This window comes from Actinia tenebrosa, unplaced genomic scaffold (genome assembly GCF_029948245.1).
Source record: "Actinia tenebrosa isolate PJP-AT-01 unplaced genomic scaffold, QUT_ActTen_1.0 PGA_scaffold9__36_contigs__length_13948895, whole genome shotgun sequence".
Classification (NCBI taxonomy): domain Eukaryota; kingdom Metazoa; phylum Cnidaria; class Anthozoa; order Actiniaria; family Actiniidae; genus Actinia; species Actinia tenebrosa.
The window spans coordinates 669,843-681,931 of record NW_028292586.1 but is presented as its reverse complement, the minus strand read 5'-3'; the positions used below and the strand labels follow the sequence as shown (position 1 = coordinate 681,931).

The 12,089-nt window shown below is 37.4% G+C and overlaps 1 protein-coding gene across 2 annotated transcripts in view; it reads right to left on the bottom strand.

Annotated features, from left to right (window-relative positions):
* Nucleotides 1-12,089, bottom strand: part of LOC116287550 (uncharacterized) — a 35,286-nt gene that overhangs the window by 21,114 nt on the left and 2,083 nt on the right. Inside the window, exons 3-5 of one of the 2 annotated variants that reach the window (XM_031694234.2) lie at nt 10,885-10,931; nt 8,695-8,742; nt 1,362-1,661 (exon numbers count right to left, since the gene is read on the bottom strand). In XM_031694234.2, coding sequence (XP_031550094.2) covers nt 1,362-1,661; nt 8,695-8,742; nt 10,885-10,931 — 395 coding nt within the window. Of the gene's footprint in view, nt 1-1,361; nt 1,662-1,780; nt 1,970-8,694; nt 8,743-10,884; nt 10,932-12,089 lie in introns of those variants that run through there. The other variant, XM_031694236.2, reaches the window with a different exon arrangement.

Here is a 12,089-nt window from a genome sequence, read left to right as displayed (position 1 = left end):
AAAAAACATTCTACTCCAAACATTTTTTTGTCTTTAACTTAAAATTTAAAGACTCTTAAAGCCTTTTAACGAGCTTTTTTAGAGCATACGCTTCCTGCGAGTGATTTGCGCGTAAGTGTACCTGTTTGTAAGTTAGAGAAAAACTCTGCTTGTTGATCAAGTACACTGAAGAGAGCTTTTTTATAACTTTTGGATTCAAGAAATTTTAATATTTTTTTGTTCCAATGGCACAAAATGCTAAGAAATTATAAGACTTTTTGCGCATCTTAGCTACTCTGAGATCTTCACAAAACCCGTATATTGCAAAGTGAAATTAACCTAACCTCTTGTGAAATTGACATCGAACTTTTTTGTGATAGATACACAACTACCACGGCAACAGAAACCGGCTGAGGAGCATGTCTGTAATATGATTTTTGTATAAATGAAATACTAAAGCCTAGCGGATCTAGGTGATTTAGGTGATATATTCATGTTTTCTTTCAGAGTCGCGGTGTTCATGCCACAAGGAATCCGTTTGGCCATTAAAACTCAACGAAATGGACGGAGACGGATGCGTGCATATGAGAGGACATATCATTTAGTGGTAATAAATAACAAGTTATGTAAGACATCAGATATAAATAAGTGTTTTTCTAGCATCACGAAATGAGCACTTAAAACAATACGACCGTTTTTCGAAGAAGTGTTTTTTTCGAAAGTTTCTGGAATTAGAATTGTTAGTATTGTCAACTCCAAGACTTGGATTAATTATCATCGAGTTACACAAAAGACTGTCAATGAGACACGTGGCTTGGTACGGTAAACAATATTTGAAGACTTTTTGGTGGATGCACTTGAATGAAAATCTTTCTAGTGAAAAGATTCGACCGAGTGGGGCCTGTTTAAATAACTGCAGCTGTGTTGATTCCGCATTTTGAATCTGGACGTTGTTGTCGTTCTAACCAAAATTGAACGTGCCGTTCCAAATAGATTCTAAGAGCACAGGAGCGAATTCAATTTCCGTTCATACAGATCTCGAGCACTGAAGTACGCTTAGTAAGAACTCGGGAGACATAAACATATAATAAAACATTAGGGTAATATCCGGTAAAGAAATTCTCTAAAATATTGGGGAAATGTCATGTCTCTTATTACCACTCTGTAGTTCAAGGTTAAACGAGGCGACTGCGAATCATGGCGTTTGCATAAACCTGTTATTATTGAAAAATATATCCCATTTCCGTAAAAAGGCAGCATCAATTTTGTCTACACAAAATGGCATTTTGCTGTGGTCTCAAATAACGGAATCGCTATCACTGAGTTGACAGCCCTGTTTACAAAAGTTTAACACGAAAATATAGAATTATTGTTGTACTTACCAGCCATGAAAACGTGAAACGGATAGAGAATATGTTTTCTGCACTGCTTGAGCTTGCAAATGAATTTCCTCCTAGAACTTTAGTCGTGTACTGTCCGAAGGAACAGGCTTCATTTGCTTTTGCAGACTGTCCGTATTGTTTGAGGCAAATTTTGAAGAACGTTTCACAAGGGTCTTGGCAATGGCGACGGTTTCCATATATTGTAGGACTCCCATCACAACAATCGCCGTTCCGTAACCTCCCTGCGATGTTTTGAAACGAAACCAACTGAATTTCGAAGTTTCCAGCACCGACTGCGGTCTACGAAAGAAATAAACATAACATTATCAAGTACTACGTTGACGTTGAGGCGAGAGATCGACCAAGTTTCACTATATTGCACCTGACCTACGGGCACACGAGGAATCACGTTCTTTTACCTGCACATGAATGAAATGGAGTAAAGCTTCGAAAAAAATGAATTTTAACAACAACCCAGAAGCCATTGATAAAAATCACTATCTCGAATTTAGTGATTGATTTGGAAAGAAGAGCAAGCGTAAAATATCCGATTGCAACATGTATTCAAAGCGACGTTTCTGTCCAATGAGTTCGGAGCTCTCACTAACATATCGAATGTAAATGTGAGACTAATGCAGACAGATGGAAAGTAACTTTTTGTAATGGGGTGCGGTGAAGTGTCTATTGAGCATGCGTCAGATAATTAGGTGACGTAGCTTGATACCCGAGCTAACTTATCGTTTGTTAATTCAAGTCTTGATTGGCTCTTTGGCTTTTGGTGTGTGATGTATTGTAAACACGTTTGCAACTGAAAATTATCATGGATTTCAAAGATTTTACTAAAGTTCCTAGACATTTATCAAGTTTCGGCAAGGCTGTTTGTGAGAGGCAAAATACTTAGGACAGGTGTTTTTTAAGCTCTTTATCCTAATTTCTTCAGAAGAGGTCTCTAATTTTAATAACCTCTGCATTAGATTATAATTAGTATGGTCGAGCCAAATATATTCTATGTAAAAAGAAAACTTTCTTAGGTGGTTATATCACGTATGTAGCATTAAATTCTCCGGTTCTATGAAAACAAAGTAAATTCCTCCAAGAAATACGACAAGAAGAAAAAAATCAAACGACATAAAAAGAAAAAGAATTGAAATAATACACACTTGAGTCAAGCAGATCCAATGCAATATTTCTAACGGTTTTAATTTAATACAAAGAAAAGAACTACGCGTAGTGGCCTCGAGTGGCACGCGTTAAACAAAGTAGAAATAATAGATGAGGATTATGACAAAAGAGGTTTGCGCGTGCCGTCTCCGACAGCGCGATCAACAATGCGCACCATGAGAAACTAAACTCCAGCGATCGAACAAACCACATCTTTCGTTTTTTAACCTAAACTGAACGAACTAAAAAAGGCGGGAAAAGACATTCTAGAGCGACACCTGTTGAAACCTTACGAGACCACCCACAAAAACGTTTTTTAACCTGATGAACGGGTGTCGACGTTTGATCTTAGTACCAAACTACGGTCGCATTTAGGAAATGTTGGCCGCAAGACCCATGCAGTGAGTCTCGTAAACTCATCAATTCTAATACCCCAGGTATTCAATTAATGCCCGAGAAAGCTTATAGAAACGAATTTCTTGGTATTTTTCATTGAAAATGATAGCATTCTATAAAGAATCCTCGTTCACTATTAGGAATCCAGACGAGTTTTTAGATTACGGGATTGATAGTGAAGCAAATTGCAAGATGAAAGTAGAAACAAGATGTGAAAGATATGAAATTTTTTAGTTTTCTTTTTCTTGGCACAGCCAGCAGTGTTTGAGGTCGTAGGAATAACGTCTGATCCATAGATTTATCTTTGATACGCCACAATAATGCAATTTTCGGATTATTCACACAAAAACTAACGTCAAAACAACCTTAAAGGTATTATTCCAGCCATGCAAATAACTAGAACTTTCATTATTATCACCTAAGGGGACTTTCGTCCAAATGGAAAGATTCACGAAAGAAAAAAACAACAACAAAAACTAGATGCGGACGAAAACATTCGCTTTTTAATGAACTGATGAGAATGTTAGAAGCGCGAAAATCAGAATTATTTAACAGCAAGGTTTCTTTACGAATCTCTTTACGAATTAATTACTATTATATCATTAAGCTAGCAAAAGAAAAGGCGGGAAAATAACAAAAGTAAAAAAAGGTAATGGCTTTTTCAGGCATTAAAGTTTAAGTAGAATAAATTCAAACCTTGGAGAATAGTTAATCTTTTGACAGAGTATTCTAAATTCGTTTCGTCCTGAAGGTGTGTAGGACGTATAGCTTCAAATAATCTCTGTTTGATATGCTCAGTCCTTACCACGTGTCCTTAATGGGCTTCTAGTCGGAAACGGTAATACTCTTGACAGAACAATCCAACCACCGGCTTTGCACCAACAAACTTCACAAAAAGAATCGAAGGTTTAAATCAGAAATAATCAAACAAACAAAGAAGATTATGTTCGTCAAGAATGGATAGTGGCTTTTTAATTTGAAAGGAAGAATAAAGCGAGAATTTTTTCAGACAAGAAAAAGTATGTATCCGTCTGACTTGCTTGAATATGTCGGAGCATTCAATTAATCATCTCGACCAAGATCACTTTGTGTTTTTGAAGTCTGACGTGTCAAATTATATTGAATAAAATCAAAACTAGCCTCAAGACGAACAGGGACACAACACAAGATCTGACGGACGCTTACTCTATGTCCTTCTGTACATTTTTCTTCATAATTAATAGACAAACTATGCTCTGCTTTGCTAACAGAAGAATTAAGGTAGAAAATAAAAGGAAAAATAAAAATAAAATAACAGTCACTATGGCTTTGTTTCTTTAAACTATCATTTCACTTTGGTACGTTAAGAGCTCTGTGCATTTTTGCGCGGCTTACTAGTTGATTTTCCCCCTCATTTCCCCCCTAATGTTCGATGCAGAAACCTAAAAAAAAACGATGAGATTATTTTACATTTCATTTCCAATGGCCAATCAAAGTTAGTATAGAATTTGACAGCGGACAAGACTCCATCGGAAAAATTGTGGAGCACGTAGAAGAATTAACTGAATGATAAAATTTTATTAATTATAAATCAAAAAGTTTTCGAATTCTATTGTACATGAAAAATGCTGTGACTGTTATGAAAAAATACTAAAAATAAAACATTAAAATGTTACTGCTAAGACACCTATATTTTTGATGAAAAGCCTTTTAAAAATGTCGTTAAGACGGCCGGAGAAAAAGATACCCATCGAAGGGAAAAACTGGAGGGAAATTGTAGCAAATTTAAGGGGGCTATTGTAAATAAATAACCGTCACTACCTTCACGAAGATTATTATTTTCGTTTCATTTAAAAATGACAACGACATAAGCTGGTTGCTATAAACAAAAACTCAAGAGGCCTTGTTTATCGCTAAATGACACCACAATAGACCACATGGCAGAAATAAACGTCAAAATTAGCCAACAACACGTACAGCCTTTTAACACGCAAACAGCACACTTCAACTGACTTGAAAAGCGAAGCTAACAAAAACCATTATCGGCTCTATTACCGTTGGCATTAATATTGTATTAATAAAGTGAAGTCATTGAAGTGTGGAAAGAACGAACTTGTCCATTAGTGCTTTACACTTGATTAACTTTGGATAGTTGGCGCGTGCCGCGGAGAATGAGCTGGTAGGGCAGCACTCGTCAGGGAGGCAAGGAAAGAATACTAGAAAAAAGATATGCTATTGAGCGTGACGCGTCGTGCAACGAATGATAAATAGAATATGAGGGTAAAGCAACGTCTTTTCTAACAGTTGCACAACAGTGTGAGTTTGACATATGATTTAGTAATGTACGTCGTGTAGGAACAAAGGAAGGATTTCAGTAGCATTATACTCTAGGCTTAGCACCACGTGCGGGCAAACAGCTAATCCATTGTAGGCGCGTGCCATCTTGTTAACGACAATTCTAAAGGAAATTTAACTGACAAACACCTGCAAAAGGCGGAGTCACTAGTGAATGACGTTAATTTTGTATATACTATGATACCCAGTATGAACGCGCTTTATTCTCAACAAGGTTGCGAATAACGTATAACTGCTACGGACTGTAAAGAACATGAGCATGGCTTCCTTGCTTTGCTCTTAGTTACAGTGTGCGGGAAGCCAATGAAGCGCCGTTATGGCTGAATCCCATCTGCCTAGGGTGTGAATGCGTTAATGGAAATACCTTCACATAAATCCAAGTATTTGATTTGATTAATTTTTCAATTCCGTTATTTTCATTTAGACCATATCATAAAGTAGTCACCAAATTAACACTAGTATTATTAAGTTCACACACAGCAATAATTGAATGGGGAAAAAAAGCTCAGCTTGGGGCCACAAGAATTGTGCATTACAAGATAACAAGTCTCCCGCCAAGAAGTTAATCACGATCATTGCAATCCTGCTGGTGTTTTGTTTTTGGCGGCTAGAAAGTGTATCAAGGACAATATGGTGGATGTCAGTATCATCAATAGGTGTAGATCAAAGGAAAATAATATAAATGTACCAGACAATGTCGCTTTACACTTCATGCTGTGAGTAGAAGACTGCGAGGCGACTTTGAAAACTAACCATTAAATATAATCATGAAATCTAAGGTGGCATGTGTTGAAAGTCTGATCGTTGGAACTTGATTTGGAGTGCAAAATAAAGCGTAGCACCTTGTTGACAATCCTTCATTCCTAGTTTAAACAAATTTTTTTAACTGCGCGCCAATGTCTCTCGTTGGAACAAATGCCTGCTAATTACTATTTCATATGAAGCTGAAGAAACCTTTGAAGTTATCAGTGAAAGAGTGTCACACGCTGAAGAAATTAGGTACAAATAAAGACAACAACTGTCTTGAAGCGCATATTTTCCCAAACACTTTGTAAACAAGACTCTTGTTTGTTGAAATATTTTTCGATTTCTTTTAGTTATTTTCACAATACGAATTTTCGGGAACTACGAGTACGAAAAGACCTGCAATCAACTACTAGTTGCACAAGCAAATTCTGTTTGATACTAGAAAAGCAACTTTATAAGACTTGGAAAATAGTTTTTTGAATGTGAAACTGAACTATAGGCAACAATGATGCGATCCACAATTAGTAAAAAAGTCTTGTAGAGCATGAAAAAGGGGGAAATGTTTTTAAAAATTAATTAATTAATAATTTTTTTAAAGGGGGGAAATGCTATTGCAAAGAAGCTTGTAATAGGCATAGTTTTTATCCTTCGATAGATGTTTCTATCAGGTGAAATAAGGCAACACGATGCGTAATAAACTACTCCATACCGGTATGTATCTCAAGTATTCCGAATTAGTTTCTTAGGTACACGAATTATTCAGTGCATGTTGAAAAACATTGCATTACCATTAGAATATACCTTTTTCAATAAACGTTGTCAACGCTAAAAAGTGATAGGCCGTAGGCGATAGGCGAAAAGCGATAGGAGGTAGGTCATACCAAGATCCAAGAACAGCTGGAATGAATTGTGTTTCTGCTTCTTATTCTCGTCAAGAATATGGACTGATTCAATGTTGTTTGTAGTTGACGAAACCATTTCCGTCTCGAAATGACCTATTGCCTTTCGCCTTTCGCCTTTGGCGATGACAACGTTTATTAAAATAGGTATATATATAGGTTAAGGTTACAAACGTTTTCCTGACATTATCAGGCAAAAACTTCACTGCCGGGCCCCAGAACAAGCATGTATCAATTCTCAGTACATTCTCAAGTATGCTGTGTTTAACTTTGACTTTGGAGAAAATCTTGTGCAGGAAGGGAATTTAGACAGGCATCCAGTGAAACCGGCACCCCTAAAATGTTAAGCCATGTCCCTTATCACTGAGTTGTGACTAGAGGTGACAGCAGTTGTACCATTATCTTTACTAGCTATCACTAAGTTGTGACTAGAGGTGAAAGTAGTTGTACCATAATCTTTACTAGCTATCACTGAGTTGTGACTAGAGCTGTAAGCAGTTGTACCAAGTTTTCCATCCGTAAAAGAAACTACATAACGATCAAGTCACAGTTTATTTAAAGAGTTTCGGGATTCAAAAAGAGATGCACGGCTGAACCCAAAAAAGAAACTAATGCAGCTCTCAATCCAAAACGTTCAAATCTCAATATTTCACCAGGTACTGTCCACGAAAATATTAATTATAAATTATATTTAACCTATATGATTGGTTGTCTTGTCAGCGCAAAAGCATACAAGAGGAATGAAGATCATTCGTTAGAAAATTCACATCAAAAATATTATATTAACTTTAGAATGCATCCAGTTTTTTAAAAGATGCACGCGCATCGGTAGGAATCATATCGATAAACTCTGGCAATGTTTCGTTCCAACAAAATCCGTAATATTGTATTTTAAGAGAAAGCCAAGAACCTGCGCCGCATAACCTCATAACTTAGCAGCAGGCGTTTTTGTGATGAGTTTGAGGAAGAATCGGGGTTTTGCGGTTCCTGTTTCAACTACCTGCCCGCGAGAAAAATGGGGCCTAGCAAAAAAAGGGAACGTGGGGGAGGGGGAGGGCAAAGAAGGGAACGTGGGGGGGAGGGGGAGGGCAAAAAAGGGAACGCGTTTCCTTCTTCCCCTTCCCGCTCCCTCCCCCTTCGCTTCTTTTTTGCTCGGTTCCAATTCTCGCTCGTTCCAAATTTCTAAATTTCCCCCAAAACCCAGGTTTTTCCCCAAACCAACAAGAACGCCTGCTTTGCAGGCTATCATATACCTCAGTACCTTTGAAGATGTCTACGATCTTATGCTGTTTATAAAGCTATTTCAAAAAAGGTGATGAAGGTTTTTCTGCATGTTGCATGTTCCATACCACGCCCGAACCTAAACTTTGTCTTTTTCAGTACTGATATCTTCTTCTTCTTCTGACATTATTTACATGGTAAGCAACACACAACACGCAACATGCAACATAAAACACGCAACATGCAACACGCAACATGCAACATGCAACATGCAACATGCAACATACAACCTGCAACATGCAACATGCAACATACAACCTGCAACATGCAACATGCAACATGCAACATGCAGCATGCAACAGAACCTTTACCAACCGTTTTTGAAATAGCTGATGTAATGTATTGCTTGTGCAATACGCATCTTGAGTAAACTATGTATGTATGTACTATTAACTATGCATAAAACTGAAATTAGGGTTCATGAGATGATTTGTTTTTTTTTTTTAAGATAATCAAGTGCAACTTCTTTATTTCCTAAAAAAAATCTTAATTTGTTTAAGAAAAACATTACTTACCGCATTGAACTCTTCTTCACTGGTGCTGTTATGCAGTTTATTATTTCCCTGTTGAACAATTCAAAATTTTACTCTAAGGGTCTGGTTATAAATAAGCGGGGGGGGGGGGGGTAATAGAAGTTCAAAACTCACTGAATTTCCAACTCCTTAGCGATAGGTGAAGATACATCTTGACCCTCCCCTATAGAACAGATATTACTACCTCCAATCCTTGGTATACTAGTGTCAGCATTATTACTATAACCCAAACCGGTCATCACATTTTATAACCAACTTCTTAATCACGGTGACCCAGTAAACTAGTATAATTCGAACGTCTGAGTTTTTGGCTTATGTCAGTCAAATTTCCAACGGTCTGAATTAGTACAGTGATACCTCTAATTATTTTAAAAGCGGACTCCATTCATTAAACGAATACTATTTCGGATAATATTTAATTCAATGAATATTTCCTTCATATTTAATGTAAAACGAACCTCTATACAGCAGACACCATATAAAGTTCCAAACTGTCCGCTCAATAGCCAGGGGGAAAAATGGGTCGAATTTGGCAATGCAGTGCATCGTGGGAGTTTTCTAGGGGAAGAAATAGACGCCATCTTGGAAATATGCCGTACCCTAAAATAGCCCCATAATGCACTGTAATACCAACTCGACCCAGGATTCTCCTGAACCCTCGGAAAGGCTAATAAAAATGTTTTATTTTTTTGATTGACAGAAGCCAAAAACCAAACGTCTTGGGCTGTTTTAGTCGTGTATGATAATCGGTGTAATACAAAGAGTAAGCGTTAAAAAAAACATTTTCTTTCTCTATGAAAATTTTGCAAGCTGTCGAAGTAATGTTTAATAAACGAGCAGGAGTGTTTTATCGGGTATAAAACACGAGGCGCAGCCGAGTGGTTTTAGACCCGATAAACCACGATCTGCGAGATTATTGAACGGCTTAGAAAACTTATGATGTTTGTTCTCATTGTGTACCGATTTTTTTACGAAATGAACCAAGTTTGATAGAGAAAATCCAAGTTAAAGTTTATGCAAATGAAGACGAATCTTTATCAGATATAAAATCACCTTCATGGTCATGATTTCTATTGTGTTTTCTTCATGAATTATTAATGAGTTTTCTAACTATATCTAATTAGGTCTATATTGATTAGATAGTCTCCTTTGCATCAAGCAAAAGGACACAATTTGAGAAATTAAAGCACTGACCTGCTTTGCATTTTCTACTGGCTGTAACGCTAGGAATTATTACATGATAAGCCTATGCCTGTTTACGGCAATTAATAATAGTATGATGTCGGATATGGCGAAAATCTAATCAGATATAAACAATCGTAACAACAATACCCTGGGGTCTTATGTCATTTATTCTCGCTCCAGCGTTTTCTATTTTGAAAGGAAGCCGGCGCTCTTCTAAACCTCCCCGAAGCAAAATAGAAACTCTCTGAAGCCCGGGATACAGCAACAACAACAACAACTCTTCGTAGTTTGGCTAGCTATATGACGACTGGCTACTCCGTCATCCCACTCCTCATCTGTGATGCAAAGCAAGCATTCCGACGTAATAGAGAAGCCTAAGCAAGATCACGATTCCTTCAAACACCCGTAAAAAATCTCAGGCTTTAAAAAAACAAATCTGCGGGTACATAAAATGACCATATTCAGGACAGAAAGGTCAACCTTTCGTGAAATTATGTGGAAAACTAAAGCCAATTTACTCGTTTACTAGCATGATTCACATAAAATGATGCTGCTTAACGATTCTTGTTGTGAAATGCATCAACTATATCATACTTACATTATGTTAAAACTCTCTACTAAATTTGAATCCCAAATAATTTTGATGAACCTCTTTCTTCTTGTATCAATCAAGTACAATTAATCGGTCACGTTAACAGCAAATTCACTTATTATGAAATAAATATTAACAGAGTAACAATCATGCAGTATAATTAACGGGCTACCTGTGTTACAGAAACATTTACACAGGGAACCCAGTTATTAACATTTCGATTAATTGTTATATTCCTTTCATAAAATGTTTTTGAACGATTTTGCGCAAACGTGTCTCAGTTCTCTGATATCAACACAGTAGCCAGAGAATCAACTCGTGCGTTATATTTAGAATATTTTAACGCCAGCCAATCAGTGCGCGCTTCATATTCCAAATTCAATAATAGCATATACCTGCATGGTAGGACCTTTGTTGGATACACTGGTGCTGGGTACGGCGACTGTAAAAGAAATAATGATAATATTTTAACACTAATAGTCAAGTTTAGGAACTTCGAGGTTAAGCATTGCATTTTGCAATGTTAGAAGTTTGAGAACTTCGAATTCGTTGAGGATCTGCAGAAGAAAAACAAGATTCCCTAGGAAATCCATCTAAAAACTGACTTCCCTAGGTCATACTCAAATGATAACCCCGCCGAGTGCATGTTAGAGGAACTCCCATGAGTTCAACCAAGGGAGGAGGGGAAGAGAGAGGTGTAATGTTTTAGTCGTAAATCAGTCACCATCATTATCCTTTACCGATGCCTGTGTGGCACCACCTCCCTGGTGGCACGTAGGGCCGACACCAAGGACTTCTCCTTTTATTAGTTTCCGTAGCAATAAATAATGCAATGGAGCTGCTGGCCCCATGCACATCACAGAGCCCTGTTAGCCGGCATTGCCCGTTACCACCTTGTTCATTAATAAACACTGGAAATTGAAAAAAAGGAAAACATCCGAATGAACTGATGGACCGAAAATTCATTAGGCACCGGAACCCGAGGCAAACGGCAATAGGGACTTTAAGATTTGCAAAATCTACGACGGCGACGTCAACCGGAAGAGTAAATAATTTCTCTTTGGAGTTCTGTTCATTTGAGATTTCATTCAAAACATTGTCAGTAAAGTCAACTCATCCACAGGGAGAAGACAGATTTTAAACGGACTCGAAATCCAAAGTGCAGTATTTTACACTTCCGGTTGACGTCGCCGTCGCAGATTTTGCGAATCTTAAAGTCCCTAATACCTGGGTTATTACTAATGAATTTATGATTGCATTGCCAATGCAATCGGAATACAGTGGATCAGTAAGGTAAAACACTGTTTAGAGCAAAAAAATCGTATTCATAATCTGACAATAGCCACGCTTCTTTTCTTTGGAGCATTAGTAGTAGTAGGAATAAGAAAAGCACTAGTAACCAGAATGCAAGAACCAGTTGTTTATCTCAATCCACGTGCCTTAACTTCAACAGGCCGTACCATTTGTTGTTACAGTTTTTGTGTGTAATATTATAAAGACGACCCAGTATTTAGCATTATTGGTACGTCATGTAAGACGTGAATACCGCCACCAGGCAAGGGACTTGTAGAGCTAGTCGTGCTATTCGAGCGGTTTACCT